At 44.4% G+C, this 22871-nt stretch overlaps 1 protein-coding gene across 2 annotated transcripts in view; it reads left to right on the top strand.

The window, feature by feature from the left end:
* Positions 1–22871, top strand: part of VAT1L (vesicle amine transport 1-like) — a 224022-nt gene that overhangs the window by 55184 nt on the left and 145967 nt on the right. For both annotated transcript variants that reach the window (XM_011990093.1, XM_011990091.1), the window contains exon 4: positions 17490–17632. In XM_011990093.1, coding sequence (XP_011845483.1) covers positions 17490–17632 — 143 coding nt within the window. The remainder of the gene's footprint in view (positions 1–17489; positions 17633–22871) is intronic.

Raw genomic sequence — 22871 nt, 5'->3', positions numbered from 1 at the left:
TCCACCGGGAGAGCCATGCTAGCTCCCCTTGTTCCTCTGCCTGGCAAGTTTCTATTCACCATTTAAACGTCACTTCCTCTCGGAAGCCCCTCCCGCTCTTCTGCCTCTATTCTGTCTACATTATCTTCCTGATATTACCTTTATTAGATTCATCTATCTGTGCATCCATCCATCCAGCAACTATGCATTAACTGCCTGTATGTCCCAGGCACTAATATGTGCAATTATCCGAGGTCTTCCTGTGCTAGAGGGGTCTTCTTGAAATCAGAATGGGCCTTAGCATCTCTGTGCTTCCACCACATACCACAGGGTCTGGAATGGAGTGGGTGCTTGGCAAGTGTTGGATCAAATTAAATGGATGAACTTTACCTATCCTATGTAGTGATAATGACATTCTTAATTACACAAGGGGAGGATACATTAGTATGTAGAATAAATGAGTACATTATCATCAAAATGTGAGCTACATGTAGACACAGTTTCATGACTGAAAACAGCTGGTAAGCCATTATGCCAGTGACTGTGTTTGATTTCCCAATACCAAAGCAGGAACAGCCCCAGCAGGTTCCACTTGATCCCTCTGTGAACCACAGTGACAGAAATTCTTGCTTTGCTGCCCCAAATATTTTCTTTAGAATTTTACTGAACCCTTTGACCTCACGATTTCATACCGGTAGGGCTGCCATATACTAATAAAAGACAGGATGCAACCTTCACTACTGGCAATATCTTCTAAAGAGATAACCAGAGAGTTAGTCAGCCAGCCAGCCAGTCACTATGCAAACACTGAGCATCAGCAGTTCTTGCAGCAATGAGTTAGACACAAAGTATAGTCATAGGTAAGATGGACTTAGACTCTGTCTTCTGAAACTTAGAATCAAAGATATGTATACAAAAATCTTCACTGAAATACAGTGTACAATAGTTTAACACCATAATTTCTTGTAAGATAGTTGGTTAAAAGGAATTGTAGTATATCTAGATAACAAAATATTCCACAGCCATTCAAAATGGGGGTGTTAAATAATTTGTCATGGCCCACAATAATGCTCACAATGTGAGCTTAGAAAGAAAAAGATAATCAGGGTACGTAGTGGTGTATTCAGTGTGATTCCAATTCTGTGGATTAAAAAAATATTGATAATACATATTAGAAAACTACTGTAACAGAATAAGCCAAATTATTTAGAGTGTTTATCTCTGAGATATGGCATTGTAGTTGACATTTTTATAGTTTTCTGTATTTTCCAAATTTCATGATTTACAATGGCATAAACATGTTGCTTTCATAATAATACTTTTTATAAGAGCTTAGTAAAAGTTGGAGTAGGTCCTTCTGCAAAATGCAGCATTTCATTCTCTGATGTTTATGTGTATCAGGAGAACTTACTAATATGTTCACAGTTTTTGCTGCTCTTGGAAAAGTAATTGCTTTCAGTCATGCCAAGAGCTTTTTGAGAATGAGAAAGCAGGGGAAAAAAAACCTCTTAAACTGTGACTTATGTGCCTTTAACTTCTTTTGTTGATTGTGACCTGCAACCACTAAATAGTGGCCAAAAGCAGTGGGTGTAGGAGAGGTGGAAGGGAGACAGAAACCAAACCAATCACCTCTCCCTCGGTCTTCCCATGCTTCTGATGTATAAGCCTGTGGTCCTGGAAAGGTGTTGCCCTCATCCTATGCTAACTGTGCACTTCAAAACTTTGGCAAAGTGGACCACCATATTTTAACCCATGTGTACATTTCATTTTTGGTACAACTGAGTATGCATGTCTTGCCTGTCCATCAGAGTGTGGACATGATAGAGCTCAAAAAAGCAGTGTAACGTGCAATACCGCTGCTGTGAGTACTAAATTGAGGCTGTTGCCTGAGGAAGATCACCCTTTTACCGGACCATGTAAGACATTCGTCTTGTGCACACGCATCAAAAGAGCCAAGTCAGACGACTAAGAAGTTCTAAAGACAAGTGGCAAAACTAAGTGTCAATGTAGAGACCGTGAGATGCTGTTATGCTGTGGTTGTGAATGGCAATGTAATCTCGCCTAAGTTTTTAGTGTTATTTGAATTTATCAGTCAAGTGTGCTACCCAAAATTGTGTTACACAAAAGTAGGCTGTGAACAAAGAAATACCAGGAACTGCTGATGTCCAAGTGGAAGGAGATGGTTCTGCTGTGCCACGCGGAAGAGGGTTATCACCTTCCAGGCCACCGTCCCCTGGATGTAGTGCCACTTGCCAAAGAGAAGAGTTGAAGGGATTAAACATGCTCAGATTGGAAAAGAGAAGATCCACGATGCAGGAGCGTGGTGGAAATATCAACAGGGAGTAAGAAGGGATATGACACATAGAAGCCTATAGTTTTGTGTGTCATGCTTCCTAAGAGCAAAATTTACAGGAAGGCTGAGGATAGCACATTATAAATAAGACCTTCTAACAATTAGAGGTACCTCAAAATAGAACCGGCTGACGAGAGAGGCAATTAATGCACCATTTCCGCCTCATTAGTTTTCATCCTGGAAATATTACAGGAGGAAGCTGAGTCAGGAAGCTCCTCCTGCACCAGGTAGGAGGTTGGAGTGGATGACTCATGGATATTTTAGGTCCTAAGAGTCTCCAGAGCTGTGTTTTCAATGCTCTTCATGTTGCCTCCATCTTGGTCCCCCGTGTGGGATTGCCCCATGTGGGACCATGCCTGGTCCATGATCTTATTAGAGAGACAGGTAAGTAGCTGATGTCCTTACCATTAATATTAGCTGCTGCCAGGCAGGGTGTTAAGCCCTTACTGGGGCCATCTCCTTCACCCCTTACACCCACCTTCAGGAGGCACCAATACCGTGCACATGGGCAAAAACAAAAGTTCTGAATGCTTAGGTGATTTGCCCAATGCCAGCTATCTAGTAAATGTGATCAGGGGTACTTCCGCAGGTGGTCTGCCTCTAGAACATGCCACCTTGTGTTCCTAGAACCTACCCAGCATAGGGCACTGTTCACAATAGCAAAGACTTGGAACCCACCCAAGTGCCCATCAATGATAGACTAGATAAAGAAAATGTGGCACATATATGCCATGGAATACTATGCAGCCATAAAAAAGGATGAATTCATGTCCTTTGTATGGACATGGATGAAGTTGGAAACCATCATTCTTGACAAACTAACACAAGAACAGAAAACCAAACACCATGTGTTCTCATTCATAAGTGAGAGTTTAACAATGAGAACACATGGACACAGGGAGGGAAATATCACACACTGCGGCCTGTCAGGGGGTGGGGGGCTAGGGGAGGGAGAGCATTAGGAGAAATATCTAATGTAGATGATGGGTTGGTGGGTGCAGCAAGCCACCATGGCACATGTATACCTATGTAACAAACCTCCACGTTCTGCACATATATCCCAAAACTTAAAGTATAATAATAAAAAAAGTAGATGCACAGCGCATGGCACTTAGGTACATGGCACATAAATGTCCACTGAATGAAACAAGACACAAATGTGCAAAATTTCTGAGACAGAGAGGATACCATGAAAGGAACAGGGCATTGCATTACTAAGATATCAAAGGAGGGGAAAATGTGAAGAAATCATCATTCGTTCATCCATTCACTCATTCATCTCCGTGTTTTTATGAACAAATTCTATGTGCTTGGCTGTGTACCAGGGGCTCCAGATAAGAGGTGACTGGCGACAGCACTGGTCCTGGTGATGCCGCTCTTTGAGCAAGGGGGATGGCTTGGTAAACAATATTAAGAGTGAAATAATTTTACTCTTACTACATTCACAAAGAAAGCCAGTTAACTTTGAAAGTTTGTCATTGATAGGAAACAGCAGGACAAAGAGCTTTGAAAAGGGTCCTGTCCTACAAAGAAGGCAGGTCTGAGAATGGAAAGGTGGCAAAGGTGAAATGAATAGAACTAAACATCCCAGTAGGAATTTCTGTCTGGAGACCTGGCCACCGCATTCCAGTTCCCTACAGGACTGACAGTTAAAACGTACTCTGATCCAGAAGCCTCCGATGTCACCTTCCAGCTGCGATGGGTCCTGTCCCGCCTGGAACAGAACCTCAGCCGCAGGATCTAAAGTCATCGAAAGAGTCCCGATGTCTGATCTCCGAGGACTGGCAGAAACGGAGCAATGATGTGAGCGTCTGAGTCATTCATGTTCAGGGCAGGTACTTTGAAATGGAATTCTTGATCACATCAGAAGGTGTTGAAACCAAGGTCAGGCTCCTGTTCCTGTTGAGAGGCCTTGTTAATGAGGTGCCTTCAGCAAACACGGACACCCGAGCCAGGCAGGAAGGCAGGCTGCTGAGCTGTGAAAACGATCGTCCGAAGTAAGCGCGTTGGCTTTCTGCCAGGCACTGCTGCATGCTGGTGTACAAATCCCTGTGTGTAGGGTACAGGCATTGTAGGAGATGGGTAAAGACAGGAGTAGGGGACATGAGCTTACATCTCCTAAGCCCCTACTTTGTGTTTGATTCCGTGCAAGGCTGTATGCACACTTGTCTGTTGTACACTCGTGGTAACCTGGTGAGGTAGGTAATATCATTCCAACTTTATAGCTAAGGCTATCACTTCAGAGTAACAAGGTCAAGTTCCCTCAAGTGCTTAGCAGTAGATCCAAGGATCAGAATCCACGTCCCACTGATGCTGCCCCTCTGCCCTTCTCTCCTGGCCACCCTATTAATTATTTTCCTTGCCTTAATATTAGGATGACTCTATGACCCAATTTGCCTAAGACACAGTTTGTGCCTGTTGATCAAGGGGAATTAATAATAGCATCCCCTTTCATTCTCAAAAAGAGTCCCAATTTAGATAATAAATTATATGGTCACCCTACACAATAGTAGTTTCAGTCGTTTGGTTGTTTTTTCGTTTTGTTTTTGTTTTGTGTTGGTTGAAAGAGATGCATTCATCAAAACCACAACTTCAGACTGTGGGTACAAATTGTAATTGGGCTGGAAATGAGAATCCGGCATCCCACTATGCAAATATAAGCATCCAGGAAATTTATCCAAATGCACTACATGGAAGGCAGCCAGCCTGGAAGTGACTCTAATACTCCTACACTCCTTGATTTAGAGCCCTGTGAAGGGGACTTTGCCATCTGGTGGACTGGCCTGCTCCACGGTTGCTGGAGTCCAGCTGTCAAGCAATGTGTCAGTCTGTGGGCTATGGGTTGTCCTGTGGCCATGCATGGTGTCCCTCACTTGGAGAGTATTGTTGATGACAGACACGAGCCGTGATATGGTCTCTACAAGGGTTGATTAGCAGAGTTACCATGTGCAGTTGGACAGGCTGTACACTGCACAAAAACGCCAAACCATGGGGCAAGCAAGAGATGGCCACACTCTGGTTGCTTGGGCTCATAGTTCTGCCTGGCAACAGATACTAGCCTGTCTTTCTAATTCACACAAAACTGTGGTAGGGTAGAGCAGGGGCAGCTATGGTTACAGATTGAACCTTTCCAACCCTGTCCTGCCATTGACAATCAGAAATCCCAGAGGGCCTGAAAAAATAGCTATTTAATCTGGAATTAGTAGACCGAAGATCATAACACGGAATGATACAGTCTTTAGAGTAAGAAGAGCAGAGCTGGCCAGGCATGGTGGCTCATGCCTGTAATCCCGGTGCTTTGGGAAGCCGAGGTGAAAGGATTACTTGAAGCCAGGAGCTTGAGAGCAGCCTGGGCAACATAGTGAGACCCTGTCTCTACACACACACACACACACAAAAATTGTTTTAGATTACCCAGACATGGTGGCAAGTGCTTGTAGTCCCAGCTATATGAGAGGCTGAGGTGGGAGGATTGCTTGAGCCCAAGAGTTTGAGTTTACTGTGAACTATGATCAATGCCGCTGTACTGTACATCAGGCTGGGCAACAGTGTGAAAACCTGTATTAAAAAAATAATAATAATAGCAAGAGAGAGAGAGCAGGGTCCTAAAATCTAGCGAGCATCCAGTATGCTTGGCACTGTACTAAGTATGCTAACCTGTTTGCATGTGAGTTCGCTGAGGCTCAGAGAGATGAAGTAGCTTTCCAGGGTCACACGGCCTGTCAGTGCCATAGCTAGGCTGCAAACTCGGGTTTGCCTGACTCCAAAGTCCATGTTGTCGTGTTTTCCCAGTGGCAAGTTACCATGACATAGGACCCTCGGAGACTCTCTCCTTTCCTTCCCGTATATCTGAGGGACGTAAGCTACAAAGCCCTGAAATGGCAAGAGCAGGATCAGAACTCAGGTTTTCTGCTCCTGCGTGTTCAAGGTTCCCTTCAGAGCCAGCTTGCTTTGGGTCTTGTTCTGAAAGCAGGGATCTCCCACAGTCTCTTCCTCCAGGGCCATATTAGTGCTCCTCTCCCACTCCCTATCTCGGGGCTGCCTGTCCTTATTGCTCAAACAACAAAACTCTGTGCTGGCTTGACCCTCAAAAAGTCAACAGTCGGAAAGTGGACTGACCTCCCTCTCGGCTAGAGCAGAGGAGGGGCTGTCACTGATGCGTCATCCCATAGGCCCAGGCTCATGGAGCCACCTCCTAGGAGAAGCTTTGGGAAAGCAAAAGTCACCTCCCTCCCACCCTTGATCCTGAAGCTGCCTGCTGTGCTCCGTGAGGACTGGGTGTCAGGAAACCCAGCTGAGGGGTTTCCTGATCAAGCATCTTAGGCACTGGCTGGCAGCCGAGTTTATGTGCAGAGTGGGAGTCATTGTTGCCAAATCCCTTCGTGAACACATCCTTCTGTCCCCACAGGTGACCTGAATCTTGGAAGCAGGCTTCTGCTTGCAGGTGGGTGTGGGGTGGGAGCAGCAAAGGGAGGGACAGGTCCAGGTTCACTCAGTCCAGCTCAGGAAGCATCTGCAAACTGCCCTAGGGAGAGCCAGCACTACAGTCCAGCTCTGGTGGCTCTTTGTGGAATGTATTTCTACACCCACATCTGTTTTATCCCAACATTCTTCCTATGTTTCTTCCTCCATTGTCACCCTCATCTTACCCTTCTCCCCACTCCATGTGCGTGGTTGAAAAGCAAAACAACAAAATATTTGTCCTTGGCGTGCACATAAATCTCCCCCATCGCTGATGTAAAGTTGTAACCGTGCTACCAACAGGTTGTATCTCAGTGGGCAGACCTCGTCCACTTCCAACCAAGGGATAAAGGAAGGGAGGTGACTGTGCAGCCACTGAACCTTCCTTCCAAGCCTCCAGTTTCCTAGAAAGGACACACATCCTCCGCCCTAGCCCTCAGTTGCCCTCTGATCTACATTGTGGGTCCTTTTGATTGCTTTTGTCTTTGCTCACACTTCTGACTCTTCTGTTGTTTCCTCCATTCTCCTGCAGTTACTGAGACCTATGCAGTAGATAAATGCTGTGGATATAAAGGCAGTAAAATGTGGTCCTTTCCTGAAGGAGTAATGATTTGGCTGTGTACACACCCAAATCTCATCTTGAACTGTAGCTCCCGTAATCCCCACGTGTCGTGGGAGGGACCCAGTGGGAGGTAATTGAATCATGGGGGTGGGTCTTTCCTGTGTTGTTCTCATGCTAGTGAATAAGTCTCACGAGAGCTGATGGTTTTATATAAGGGAGTTCCCCTGCAAACACTGTCTTGCCTGCAGCCATGTAAGACATGCCTTTGCTCCTCCTTCGCCTTCTGCCATGATTGTGAGACCTCCCCAGCCATGTAGAACTGTGAGTCAATTAAACCTCTTTCCTTCGTAAATTACCCAGTCTAAGGGATATCTTTATTAGCAGCATGAGAACAGACTAATACAAGGAGTTTACAGCCTAATGGGAGATATGAAAGAAATTTTTAAAGAAGAGAGAGACAGAGAAGAGAAGGGAGGAGAAGAAAGGGAGGAAAGGGGAGGGCAAAAAACTAGAGAACAGAAGCAAACAGGAGAGGAGAATTAGGGTACAGAGTAAAGGATGGTTGGGTGGTGACATGTATGAGTCTGGGACAAAGCAGAAATAGATGAACTCTTCTGGGGAACTCTGGGAAGGCTTCCCAGAAGAGGTGGTCTTGGAGGACAAAGGGGATGAAACCAGCTTATTGAGCAACCGCTCTGGGCCATCCCCAGGTGAACACATCACATGTGTTACCCACACTGACCCACACCTGGCCTTATGGAGTAGCCATTATCATCCTCGATCTAAAGAGGAGGAATCTGAGACTCAGCTAGGCTCACCTTGCCCGAGATCAACCAGGTAATGAGAGCCCCGGACTGACTCAGGTATGAGAGCCAGAAGGTTTACCTCAGTACGCAACCTCTGCATCATTACATTTTCTGTTTCATTGCCTTAGATGTTGGTAACAAAGCACAAAGAACTTGGGGTCAGCAATAAGGAGGCTTGCATTTAAACCTCATCACTTGCAGTTGCTCGTACTTAGACTTTCTGAGCCTCGGTTTCCAATGATCCTGGCAAGATTACTCTGAGTAAATCCCCTTGCTCTTTCTGAGCCTTTCTTCCAGATGGCAATATGATGTTGGCTGGATAGAATGGGATGTGTGTAAAGTACCCAGCATAGTGCTTGACAAAACGTAACTTACCAGGAAGAGGTGGTTCCCCTTCCTTCTCTCCTTTTAGCCTGCAGACCCACAACTGTCCTGTTGCATAGGGCAGTGGTTAAACTGTGGAAGCTGGAGCCAGACTACTTGGATTCGGATCTTCTCCCTGGTATTGCTTTGTGACTTTAGGCTGTTATCTAACTTCCCTGTGCTTCAGTTCTTCTATCTAGGAAATGAGAATGAATTAGTACCTACCTCATGAAGGTTATGATGAGGATCGAATGAGCTATTTATAGGGTATGTTGAGCCCTGCCAGGTACACAGTAAGTTCTGTGCAGCTGGAGTTGAATGAATCAACCTATATGATTCACGACTTTGCCTCACTTGCTTCTTAATCCAGTACCTTTGCAATGAGCTGAGAGCAGTCTAACCAGAGGAAAAGGTTTACATTGTCATCTTTGCAGTCACTTGCTGGAGCAGAGCTGTGACAGGCTAGGAAAACCCGGTGCACCGTGGCCAAGCATCAAAAGCCTCAGACCCTGCTAATGGGGATGAGGGCTGATTTTCTCTTCCTGCTTCTCTGATCACAGAAGACTGTGATGGTCACGCCCTGATCTACAGGATCCCACACGCTAAACCCATAGACTCTGATGTCAGCCTCAACTAGGAAAAGAGGAAGTGGATTGTTACAATGCCATAATTGAGCACATTAGAAGAAGGATGCCTTTATAGAGCAGTGCATCTCAGCGCCGTCAGCATGTTAGGATTCTCCAGGGAATGTGTAATTATATACGAATAGTCAGGCTGCATCCAGCTTTTAAATAAAATATCTGATTGTCAGATATTCTGAGCATCATGGGACCTTTCTCCTCTAAATCACAGGGAATGTGCCAATGATTTACCGTAATGATTTACGTCAGTGGTTCTCAGCTTGAGCTGCAGCAGAAGCCCCTAGAGGGCCTGTCCAAACTCAGGCTGCAGGGCCCCATCCTGGGAGTTTCTGATTCCATACGTCTGGGGTGGAGCCTGGGAATCTGCATTACAGCAAGTCCCCATGTGATGTTGAGGCTGCCGGCTCTGGCACCACACACTGAGAAGCACGGATCCGTGCAATGAATAAGGGAGAAAAAAATAAGACACCGTCCACCAAGTCTTCCCAAGGAATATGTCTACTTCTTTCAGGGATTAAAAACAATTAGGCCGGGCGCCATGACTCACACCTGTAATCCTAGCACTTTGGGAGGCCAAGGAGGGCGGATCACAAGGTCAGGATTTCGAGACCAGCCTGGCCAGCAAGGTGAAACCCCGTCTTTACTAAAAATACAAAAAGTAGCCAGGCACGGTGGCATGCGCCTGTAGTCCCAGCTGCTCAAGCGGTTGAGGCAGGAAAATCACTTGAACCCGGAAGGTGGAGGTTGCAGTGAGCCAAGATCGCACCACTGCACTCCAGCCTGGGCAAGAGAGCGAGACTGTCTAAAAAAAAAAAAAAATTGTCCATACTTATATTTTGATCTATTGAAAAATGGCTGTCCCACTCTTTTCAATTTTTCTTCCCTCTCTCCTATCTCAGCCGTTCACCCCTGTAACTTCCTGCTGTTGAAATTCTCAGCACCTGTGTGTCACAGCACATGTCACGTGTAGGTCAACAGCTTTGCAGTGACAAACAAAGAAAAAGAAAAACTGACTGACGCTTGAAGCATTGTCGGTGAGAACATAGAATAGTCTTTGCTGCCTTCGGTGGCAGGTCACATGGATCAGCCCACACAGTGGGGTTTGCATTTCTTTTTACAACAATTGAGTCCCTGAATTGTTGAGGAGACAAATGACAGCGTGATCTGAAAAAAATGTTTCTGACTCTGTGTCTAAACCTCAATGTGGGAGCTTGTATTGTCGTAAAAAAAACGTAAGTATGGCTCATGCATCCAATGGACTTGATTTTGTGATAATTTTCAGTTATTTTTGCTCATCTAAGTACCTCCATGCGTTGATGAAGATGGAAAAATAAAGTGACAATCTTGGGAAGAAGAAAATCTTACCTCACCATCCCCCTCCAGGTCTCCTCTCACAACATTCACAAATTCATTCTGCTCATTCATTTCCATTCTTTTAATACATTAATCATCTGTGGTTTTCATGAGCTGTTTAGCGAAAACAACTTTTAGAAGAGATATACAAAATTCTGTTTGTAAGATGATCTTGAAAATGGTCAAGTTAGTAATAGAAAGTTCCATTTTCATCAAACTTGAGATGGTGACTCAACTTTCATACTTTTTGGGAGATTTCTCCAAATAGACTGCTTTTGGCCCAGCTAAATAACTAGTCAATGGGATCAAGAAATCTTAGAACTGAAGAGACCATAGAGATCATTAAGTCCAAGTTCCCATTTTAAAAATGTGAAACCGGCTGGGCGTGGTGTCTCACGCCTGCAGATCATGAGTCAGGAGTTCAAGATCAACCTGGCTAATATGGTGAAACCCCGTCTCTAATAAAAATACAAAAATCAGCTGGTCATGGTGGTGTGTGCCTGTAGTCCCACCTACTCAGGAGACTGAGGCAGGAGAATCGCTTGAACCTGGGAAGCAGAGGTTGCAGTGAGCTGAGATCATGCCACTGCACTCCAGCCTAGGCGACAGAGTGAGACTCCATCTCAAAAAAAGAAAAAGGGAAACCAAGGCACAGAGAGATGATGAGTTTGCCCCTAGTCACACAACCCATTTGAGAAACTTGACCACAGGTGAGTCCTTTCCTTTTCCTTATCTATCTCCCCTGACATGCCCACACACTCCACTTTAATGCATGCCCCTCATTGTCTACCTATGTGCAAAAACATAGCACACCAGTGTGGTCTTTTGCTAGTGGTTCAGTGGAATTGGTGCTCTCATTCTCATGGTTTAGGTGTATAATTGTACTTTTAGTGGTTTATTTATTTTATTAATATCTGTCATCTTCATTACAATGCAAGTTCCAAGACAGGGACCATATATATAAATAACTTGTTTATATTTCTGGCACCTCCAATAATGTTTGATCCAGTACAGATGCTCATTAAATAGGACTGTAGTCACTCCTGTAATCCCAGCACTTTGGGAAGCCGAGGCAGGCAGATCACGAGGTCAAGAGATTGAGACCATCCTGGCTAACACGGTGAAACCCCATCTCTACTGAAAATACAAAAATTAGCCGGGCATGGTGGCAGGCGCCTGTAATCCTAGCTACTCAGGAGGCTGAGGCAGGAGAATCACTTGAACCGGGGAGGCAGAGGTTGCAGTGAGCTGAGATTGTGCCATTGCACTCCAGCCTGGACAACAAAACAAGACTTCATTTAAAAAAAAAAAAAAAAAAAAAAAAAAAAAGCACTGTAGTGATGGAATGAATGACTCAATGAAGTAACAGAGGCTGAGATTCAAAGGATACAAGGAATAAACTGGGAGAAAAGACAGGAAAGAGGATTCCAAGCAGTTGGGACTGTATGTGCAAAGATCCTGCAGTGAAAGAGGGGGTGGCACTTAGGAAGAACTGATCGTTTTTCCCTGTAGTCAAGGTAGAGTTCTGGAATATGGTAAGAAACAAGGCTGAAGGAGTAGACGGTATTTACATTACAGAGACTTTCCTAAGCCATCCATTCTCTGTCCTTACTCAGTCGAGTTTCTGATGCTAAATCCTGAATCTCAGTGCACTGGTAGGATCATCTAGCCTACGTTCCTACTTAGTGGGTAAAAAGAATTTCAGCTGGGCCCCATCCCAGTCCCAAAACTGTTATAGCTAAAAACTGCTACTTACTCAGTGCTTAATATGTACCAGGCAGTGTAGGAAGCCTTTAAAGAGATGGATTCAGTCCTCTAATCATTCATTTACATGCTTAGCTTTGCTGGAATATGATCTTGCTTTAAATGGCTAGTCTGTTGATCAGGGTCATGTTTCAGGGACCCAAATCGGCTGCCTTGTTACCACAGTCCCTGGATTCCCTGCTGCCTGTGCTCTGCTTAAGGAGACTCCAGCAGCTCTGCAATAAGGATTGAGTTGATTAACATCTGGTTGAAAATCTCTTCGCCCATATGAACCTGAGACAAAGTCATCCGAAGAGCAATTGATGGCAAAGACCCGCAGTTGTCTCTAAGATGGCAACTCGAGTGCTTAGCTGCACAGATAAGAAGATTAATAGCAGAGCGGCCTTGAAGTCAGGGATACCTGGATTTGATTCCCAGCTTTATCATTCACAAGCGAGGTAACCTTGGCCAACTTTCTTTTTCTCTCTGAGTCCCCATGTTTAGATATGAAAAGAAGACAAAAATACTTACACTAAAGGTGGTTTAAGGATTTAACGAAGCACTTTAGTACAGTATCTGCCCTGTGGTGGGACAAAAGAAGCCGCAGCTGCTATTAATGCTCTATTGTTAGCCATAGGGAAGAGAAGGGCAGATGTGGTGCAGAATTCTTACGTTCGAAAGAAGGAAGGAAAATCCATTAAAAACAAGTGCATGCAAATCATCATTTACTGCCGCGACGGGGAGAATGGATTGTCTTGTTCATTTTATGTTCTGGTTCTGGAGGTAAATTGCAAGGTCCTTTTTATTGAAAGTTCATTCTGTCTTCCACAAATGTTTATTGAGTCCATGCTATTTGCTAGGCACGTAGGAGAAAAGAGGATAAATGAGCTGCTGATCCTGCATTCACCTCAGGAGTTGGGGAAGGGAGGACACGGATTTTCTATAAATGTGTGGGAAGGCACTTTTCCGCTTAAATACAGAATGCGGAGTGTTATTTAACATTTACTGAAGATGTTGTCAGGGCCTCTCATTGCCTAAGACAGGTGATGGAGAACAGAAAGGCTGCAAGTAGACATGTGATGAATTTATGTTTTCCATCCATTAATCTTTAGGTAATAGTATAGATTATTATATATTATGCATAATACTTATATAGCATACTAATTTTGTGTTATTAGTAATTCTGTTTCTATATTAAATAGATAGTATATATTATACATATACACATCATGGCTATATAAATTGTACACTATTCTAGTTATAAGTAATTATATATTTATTATCTATTACATATTATATGTTATAAGTACATAAGTGATCTGGAATACCTATATTATCTCTCTCTCTTTTTTTTTTTTTTTTTTTACCATGTGCATGTTTTTCTTTAAAATAGAAATAGTGAAGTTCTGCTTGAGTCAGAACCTGCATAGGTTAATTAAATCTACGCTTTAGTCCAACTCTACAACACTAAAGGACATGAAGGCTGCAAAACGATTGGGAAGGGCTGCCCCCATGCACTCAACTCCTCCAGTTTCCCATGCATCTGTCCACCAAGTTTTACCAGACATTTACTGTGTGTCAGGCTCTGCCCTGGGCACAGAGGCAGAGGGCCAGTGGAGACACAGTCCCTGCCCCCACAGAGCTCACAGATGGGGCAGGCAGAAGCCACAGAGGCTGTGGTAGCCACGCTTTGGGAGAAAGGAACCACAAGTCAACAGGGGCACAAAAGAGGGCAACCGACTCTATCTGGCATGCTGGAAAGGATTCCTGGGGATGGAGATGCCTGAGTGGGAATGGCTCTGATTGGAAGAAAAAAGAGGAAGGGAGGGCATAATAAGAAGGAGGAAAGCATGTGGGGAAACTGGCATTGATGCTAAAATAGCATAGTCATTGCAGGATCTGATGGCAGGATAATGGATATGCTGCTACTGCGAATATAGTAAGACCAAGAAAAATAGTCAGAGAGGACTTAGGAGTAGTGATAGCAAGTACGTATTGAGCACTGATTGTTCTAGGCACTTGGATGCATTATATCATGTAATCTCACAGTAAACATAGACCGTGTAGAGTATTGCTATACAAATATTTTAGATGAGTGAACAGAGGTGCCAATACGTTGCTCAGCTGGTACGTGTGGCAGCCAGAAGTGAAGCAGATCAAGCTGTTACTCTAGTGGTGTTGGAGCAGGCACGTACCCTCTATAAACCTCAGCTTCTTCCTCGGTAAACTAAGGTGAGGCTGGGCACAATGGCTCATGCCTGTAATCCTAGTGCTTTGGGAAACCAAGATAGGTGGATCACTTGAGGCCAGGAATTCTAGACCAGCCTGGGTAACATAGTGAGACCCCATCTTTACAAAAAAAAATTTTTTTAAAGGCTGGGTGCAGTGGCTCACACCTGTAATCCCAGCACCTTGGGAGGCCGAGGCAGGCAAATCACCTGAGGTCGGGAGTTCGAGACCAGCCTGACCAACATGGAGAAACCCTGTCTCTACTAAAAATACAAAATTAGCCAGGCATGGTGGCGCATACCTGTAATCCTAGCTACTCAGGAGTCTGAGGCAGAAGAATTGCTTGAACCCAGGAGGCGGAGGTTGTGGTGAGCCGAGATTGTACTGCTGCACCCCAGCCTGGGCAACAAGAGTGAAACTCTGTCTCAAAAAAAAAAAAAAAAAAAAAACAACTATTTGGGTGTGGTGGCATGTACCTGTAGTCCCAGCTACTGGAGAGGCTGACATGGGACGATCACTTGAGCCCAGGAGTTCAAGGTTGCAGTGAGCAATGATTGAGTCACTACACTGCAACCTGGGTGACAGAGTGAGACCCTGTCTGTAATAACAAACAAAAGTAAGATGAAAGGTCATTCTGAGAATGCCAGGGTTGAGGGCTGCATAATGCCATGCTCGTGGCAAACGCTAGTCGTGGTGGCTGAAGTTCTGTGTGTGTTAGGGAGTGGAGATTGGAAAAGTGGAGGAAGTAAGTGAATGAGGAAGACTGGGTCAGATAATAGGGGCCAGCCTTGTGTGATAAACTAGGTGGTGTGCATTTTATTCTGAAAGCTGTGATGGACATTGGGAAGTCCAAAATAAATAGTGACATGTTCAGTGTTGTATTTGAGAACTGTCACTCTGACCACAGAAGGACTGTTGGAAACAGCCAGGTATAGTCCAGGGTGAGAAGCGTGACCACCCAGACTAAGAGACAGTCATGAGAGCTGTCGAGGATAAAGAGATAACGCAGTTGCTGAATATAGGGACGTGGGGGCGCGGGAGGAAGAGGAGGCCACGATGCGGCCCAGATTCCTGGCTTTAGCACTGGGGAATGGTGCAGTCCATCCACTGAAGCAGGAAACACAGTAAGAGGAGTGTTACCGGTTAAATTGCATCCCACCCCCACCACTCCAAATTCTTATGCTGAAGCCCTAACCCCCAGCACCTCAGAATGTCACTTTATTTGGAGATAGGGTCTTTACAAAGGCAAATAAGTTACATAGAGGTCATTGGAGTGGGCCCTCATCCAATATGGCCGGTGTCCTTATGAGAAGGGGAAATTCAGACACAGAGCGTCATAGAGGGAAGACGGAGTGGAGAGACGCAGGGAGAAGAGGCACAGGGAAGACGGAGAGGAGAGACGCAGGGAGAAGAGGCACATCTACAAGCCGAGAAGAAAGCCCTGGAATAGATCTTTCGCTCACAGCCCTCAGAAGGAGCCAACCCTGCCAATACCTTGATTTTAGACTTTGTGCCTCCAGAACTGTGAGAAAAGGAATTTCTGATGTTTAAGCCACTGGGTCTGTAGAACTTTGTTACAGCAGCACTAGGAAACTGACTCATTCATTCAGAGATGGGCACGAGTTAGGTTTAGATCAGTTGAGTGTGATGTGTTGCTTATGGGAGAGCCAGGTGCAGACAAATGCCAAAACGATAGAGATGCAAGTCCAGGACTCAGTGGGCAACTTGGGACTGGAGATTTACACATGCCAATCACTTTGGACACCCTGGCATCCATAGCACAGTGCAAGCAGTACAGAATGGAAATCTGAAAAATAGTTGAATGAATGTACGTCCTCTTTACCTAAGGACAGAGGGCAGAAGGGAATACAGGGATACTGGAACTAATTGTAATTTCCTGTCCTAGTACTAAGAAGGTTATCATAGCAAGCCCTGTCCATATGGAGCTGTAACTGTGACATCTCTGAGGCCAGCAAATTTTAGAGAATTGCTGCATTGGTTGCTGATATTTACACTCCCTAGAAAACATAGTCCTCTCTTTGTTTTATAAAATCTAGAAGGCAGGAGAATTAAACAAATATCAATGCTATTCTTTGGACAGAAAACTATAGCCTGTCCAGAGTCTCAGGTTCATGCCCATATTCTGAAATGTTGACCTCCAAGGGGATGTGCCAGCAACATGTCTACTTTAGGTAGGAACTTTAGAGCCTGCTTAGCTTAAAATGTCAAAATAAGTAGACGGCATAACACAATGGAAAATGGCAATAACTGGAAACCAGGACACCTTACTTTGAATCGCAGATTTGCCTCTGAAAAAATGGGTAACCTTAACCTTTCTGAATGTCTTTTCCTTTATCTATAGAGCAGTCATGGGGAGGGGGTAATTGGATGATCTTCCAACTCTGACATTCTACGATTTTCTCAACGTTTCCTTTAATTGCAATGCGTGATAAGATAACATTTCCATAAATTGACCTGCCAACCTGATTTAGTCCGCCAGCATGAAGACAGGAAAATAAGGTGATAGGCAGAAATTAACATCGCAGATGACTCTGGTAGAATAGTTTTCCTCCTTAAAATGGTAGATGGAACACCAGAAATAGACAACACTTGGTTTTAGAGGCTGAGGTTTGGGAGGCTGAGGAGGGTGGATTGCCTGAGCTCAGGAGTTTGAGACCAGCCTGGGCAACACGGTGAAACCCCATCTCTAAGAAAAATACAAAAAATTAGCTGGGTGTGGCAGCATGTGCCTGTAGTCCCAGCTACTTGGGAGGCTGAGGCAGGAAAATGGCTAGAATCCAGGAGGCAGAGGCTGCAGTGAGCTGAGATCACTCCATTGCACACTCCATTCCAGCCTGAGTGACAGAGTGAGACTCCATTGCTTTTAAAAAAAAAAAAAAAAAATAGTGCAAATGGAGAAATCCTGCTCTACACCCAGCAAGATTGGCTATGCACTGGTGGCTCCTATGTGTGACATAGCTATTGTCTTTTCCTTCCAGGGTCAAGCTGTGGCTCAGCTGTGTTCCACTGTCCCCAATGTGACTGTCTTTGGAACAGCCTCTACTTTCAAGCATGAAGCAATCAAAGACTCTGTGACCCACCTCTTTGACAGAAATGCAGACTATGTGCAAGAAGTTAAAAGGTAAGATGTTTGCTTTTGAAAAAGCACTAGGCTGGCCCTTGCTGTGCTCTCAAAGAGCAGTAGCACTTATTTAAAGGAGGGATCATAATAATAATAATAATAATAGTAATATATAACAAACATATATTGGGAGCTTAGTATTATTAGCTCTGAGCCAAATACTTCAAATGCATTAGTTCATTTAATCCCCTTTACCCCATTATCACCAAGGAACGAATCGGCTAAGTAACTTGCAAAGCTAATGTATTAAAGTTACGCTAGCTCCTATTTGACCATCTTAATGCATAGAAGTTTATTTCTCATTCATTCACATGACAGCTTAAGGTGGATATTCGGTAGATGATCTTCTGTAAGAGCATTCAGAGACCCAGGCTCTTTTCATCTTATGGTTCCCCTATTGTCTTGGGTCTTAAGGTCCTTAGCTTCTAGCCAACAGATGGGCAGAGAGCACCAAAGGGTCATGAAGAGGAGGTTTTTTGGGTCAGTCCCAGAAGGAACACACACCCTTCTCATAGTCTAGCACTACTACTCAGGTCATTGGCTACGCCTTACTGAAAGCAAATTGAGAAACCTTGTCATTGTGTGCACCCAGAAAGGCCTGACACTGGCAGTAAAGGGTGGAGCCTGGAGTCAAGTCAGGCATTTCAACTTTGGAGCCCGTGATTTTCCTGTACAGATAGCACCTCTCTGAAGAGTGAAGCATGAGCCAGAATTACGCATAGGAAGAAAGGGGCAGGGAGGGGGCTGCTGCTCTGGGAAAGGAAAGTCTTGTGCATGCATACTGAGGAACTCAAGAGCCTCAGAGGCGGGGACAACTACAAGAAGGCTTACTAGGGTGCAAGTCCAGGGATGTCTTGTTATCTCATCTAATTATAGGTATTGGCACAGGGACATCTGGCGGGAAAGGGAAGGAGGGGCATGAGGTGAGGCTGAGCAAGGAGACAGGTATCATGCACATAAAGACCATGTACACCAATCTAGCAAATGTGGACTCCAACTTGGGTGTGACCAAGAGCCACTGACGAACTGAAGTGGAGCTATGATTGACTTGAGTTTTGAACAATCACTGGTGGTGCCGAGGGGATGGATGGGAGGAGAGAGGCTGGGACTGCAAGATCATGTGCTGGTTGTTGCAGTCACCTGGGGGAATGGTGGTTTATAACCTGTGATTCTGAAGTTATTGATCATGACCACATGTGTGTTAACACAGAGAATCAGATGGAGACCCAGCTGCCATCATGGTTTCAGATGATTTTGTGTGTCTCACTCTGGCTGTTGCTCTGGGCTCCAGGCTTGTTCTCAGGGTCCATGCCACTCACAGCTCCTGAGAGGATTCAGATTTGGGCCAGAGCCATTGTTTCGGCATTCTCATTTTCCAACACAAAATTGCTACATACAAAGGTATTACGTAGTCCAGATAGAATCATAATAAAGAAACAAGGCTGGGCACAGTGGCTCATGCCTATAATCCCAACACTTTGGGAGGTCAAGGAGGGCAGATCACTTGAGCCCAGGAGTTTGAGACCAGCCTAGCCAACATGGTGAAGCCCCATCTCTACCTGCACCCCCCTCCAAAAATACAAAACTTAGCTGAGCATGGTGATGCATGCCTGTAGTCTCAAGCTACTCAGAAGGCTGAGGTGGGTGGATTGCTTGATCCTGGGGGTAGAGGTTGCAGTGAGCTATCATGCCACTGCACTCCAGCATGGGTGACAGACAGCAAAAGCCTGTCTGAAAAAGGAAACAATTTTCTTCAAATCACAGATTAAGCTGGGAAAACTGAAGGAAAAGTGGATGGGAGAGCTAGTTATTTGAGGTGATAGTTTTAGAACAGATTTGGTGAAACTTGGGAAGTTTCTTAAAAAGGGGGTGTTCTGATGGTCTGAGTTTTCAGATTTATTTTTAAATTTTGAATGCAGAGCATTGCGTATAATTTAAGGTTGTCCCAATAGTTCCAGCAGGATGTGAAAGGAAAGCTTAAAGCTAGATATTAGAAGTTGACCCTCTGTTTCTCAGATGTCTAGAGGCTGCAGACTAATTCTGAGGACATCCATTTGCCCAGTTCCATAGCTCTCAGGTACGTTTTTTTTCTTTTGAGACAGAGCCTTGCTGTGTTGCCCAAGCTGGAGTGCAGTGGTACAGTCTCCGCTCACTGCAAGCTCTGCCTCCCGGGTTCACACCATTCTCCTGCCTCAGCCTCCCGAATAGCTGGGACTACAGGCGCCCGCCACCATGCCTGGCTAATTTTTTGTATTTTTAGCAGAGATGGGGTTAGCCAGGATGGTCTCGATCTCCTGACCTCGTGATCCGCCCGCCTCCAAAGTGCTGGGATTACAGGCGTGAGCCACCACGCCCGGTCAGTTCTTCCTATCTTTAACTCAAGTCTCTTAAGCTGTGGTCTGGAAAACGAACTATCATTGTCCGTTCAGTCATTTTTTCTTTGACTTCCTTACGTGATATTTTTGCAAGCATTCTTTCATGTATGCATGCATACAATTGCTTAATACATCTGTGCTTTGTGTCTGTGATGGCCTGGAGACTGTGCCAGGGCCAGAGATCCAGCAATACCACCTTGAGAGTCACTGTCCTTGTGGAATGTAGTCTTAATGGAAGGAGAGGGGACAAAAAATAAAACCATAAAGAGAAATAACTGATTCACATTTTCGACATGTGCTCTGGTAGTGAAATGCAAGGTGCTCCTGAATACTTACTGATGGAGAAATCAGAAACACTGTCAATCATAGAGTGGGATTTTGGCTGAGAGTTGAGGGGTGAGAAGTTGGCCAAAGGAAGAGCATTTCTGACTAGCAGGGATGGCATGGGCTAGGGTCCCACATCGGGAAAAGCTTGCTGAACTTATGAACCTGAAAGGAGGCCAGTGCAGCTGGCAGGATGTGGGGAGTGGGAAGAGAAGGGAGATGGCATCTCTTCTGAAAAACTAATAGCCCGTAACCAGGGAACTCCTGCCTGCCCCATTTCCTCCACATCCTTCCCATCCTCTCATCTTCCCACTGTCCTAGATCTACTCTCTTAGCCCCCAAATCACTGGTGTCTGCTAATGTCAGAGGAACAGAAGGCATTTGAGACCCACCTCACCCTCACCTTCCTTCAAAGGTGACTTCCCACAATTCATTGTGTTTTTAAATAGAGATCTTGGGATTACACTCAGACTGCCCAGGAAGTTACAAATACGTTTACATGACCCTCCATCCCAGCAAACCTACACTCAGGAAATAAGAAGAGCAAAGCTACAGGTACAAGGCTGCCTGTTACAGAGCCAAACACTGCTTCTGCTTCATTGTAAGTGCTCAGCACATGTTGACAGAGTGAATTACAGCATTGTCTGCAATAGTGAAAATTCAGAACCAGCCTCCACAATCAACAGAAGGGAAACAGTTCAGTCGATTATGCTACACCCACATACTTGAGTATTGTGCAGTCCCTTAAAAAATGATAATTATGAAGATAGCCACAAAATGAAAAAGATGCCCATGGTAGCACATTGAGTGAAAAAAGCAGAATGCCAAATTCCGTCTACTCTGTGATCACAGCTTTGTACAAATTCTCAGTGCATGTAGACCTAAAATGAAAGGAAAAGGAAAATATCCAACTGCCAACATGCAATAGGAGTGGAATGCAGAGTGATTTCTCTTTATTTTTTGATCACAGATATTGTTACACTATTATGTGTACAATGAAGCAGAAAAAAATAAAAAGATAAAATTTCTGGAGATGAAAACTCTTTTATAAGCAGGTGAATCAGGAAGCCTCCTTTGAACACATTCTCAGCCTTGAGGCAGGTGTTGTAAAGGGAATAGAAAAAAAAACATATTTATGATACAGACCTAACCTTTACATCAGTTACTTTCTCTCTCTTTAGGAGGAGAGAGATGATTATGAGTGAAACCAAGCCAAAGCGTTAGAAACCTTGAGTTGTGTGTACCTAACTGCAAGGGCTTTAGAAATAAGGAAAAGAGAAAGATCAGAGAGAGCATGTCAAGGTGGACAGCCCCTCAGGTGCACTTGAAGGTTGCGATCGATTTCAGTAGGTGGAGGGAAGCGTGAGAGAATCCACACAAGGGAATCTCGGACAAAACAGGGCAGATAATAATAGCCACGCTTTGTTGATCTCCTGCCGTCCTGCTACGAGTTCAATTAGACCATTTTATGTGCACTTGAGACAACCCTGCAAGGTGAACATTCCTCATTTTACAGATAAGGAAATTGAGAGGTAGGACTAGATTTGGCCTTGGAAATGTGCGATTCTATCAGCTTTCTATTCTGCAAAACTCCTCTTGGTTTACAAGAGGACTCAAGGCAACTTTTGGGTGTGAAGGATATGTTCATTACATGGATGGTGGTGAGGGTTTCACAGGTGTGAACATATTTCATCTCTCATCAAATTGTACACTTTAAATATGTACAGTTTATTGTATGTCAATTATATCTCAAAGCTATTGAAAAAACCTGCCTTTAAAAAAATCAAACAACATTTTAAAACTTTGTTGGGTAGAAATGGGTACACAGTATTATTTCAGACGATTTGTTCATTCATTCATGCATTCATTCATGTAGAGATGCTTCTCGATTTACAATGGAGTTACATCCCTGTAAACCCATCAGAAGCTTACAATATCATGAGTCAAAAATATATTTAAGGCCGGGCTTAAGTGGCTCATGCCTGTAAATCCAGGACTTTAGGGAGGCCGAGGCAGGAAGATCACTTGAGGTCAGCAGTTCAAGACCAGCCTGGCCAAGATGGTGAAACCCCGTCTCTACTAAAAATACAAAACTTAGCCGGGTGTGGTGGTGCATGCCTGTAATCCCAGCTACTCAGGGGACTGAGGCAGGAGAATTGCTTGAACCCAGGAGGTGGAGGCTGCAGTGAGCCAAGATTATGCCACTGCACTCCAGCCTGGGCAACAGAAAGAGACTATCTTAATAGAAAAAAAAAAAAGAAAGAAAGAAAGAAAAGAAAACCCACAATACACAACATTTTAAAACTTCATTGGGTGGGAAAAGGGTACACATTATTCTTTCAGACCTTTTGTTTTTTCATTTATTCCTGTACAGATGCTTCTCAACTTACAATGGCGTTACATCCTTGTAAACTCATCATAAGTTTAAAATATATCATGAGTCAAAAATGTATTTAATACACCTAACCTACTGAATATCATAGCTTAGCTTAGTCTACCCTAAATTTACATTAGCCTACAGTTGGGCAAAATAATCTAAC

Source organism: Mandrillus leucophaeus, unplaced genomic scaffold, assembly GCF_000951045.1.
Source record: "Mandrillus leucophaeus isolate KB7577 unplaced genomic scaffold, Mleu.le_1.0 Scaffold37, whole genome shotgun sequence".
In the NCBI taxonomy this organism is placed as follows: Eukaryota; Metazoa; Chordata; class Mammalia; order Primates; family Cercopithecidae; genus Mandrillus; species Mandrillus leucophaeus.
Note: the sequence above shows the minus strand (reverse complement) of the source record. Positions and strands in the feature narration are given on the sequence as shown.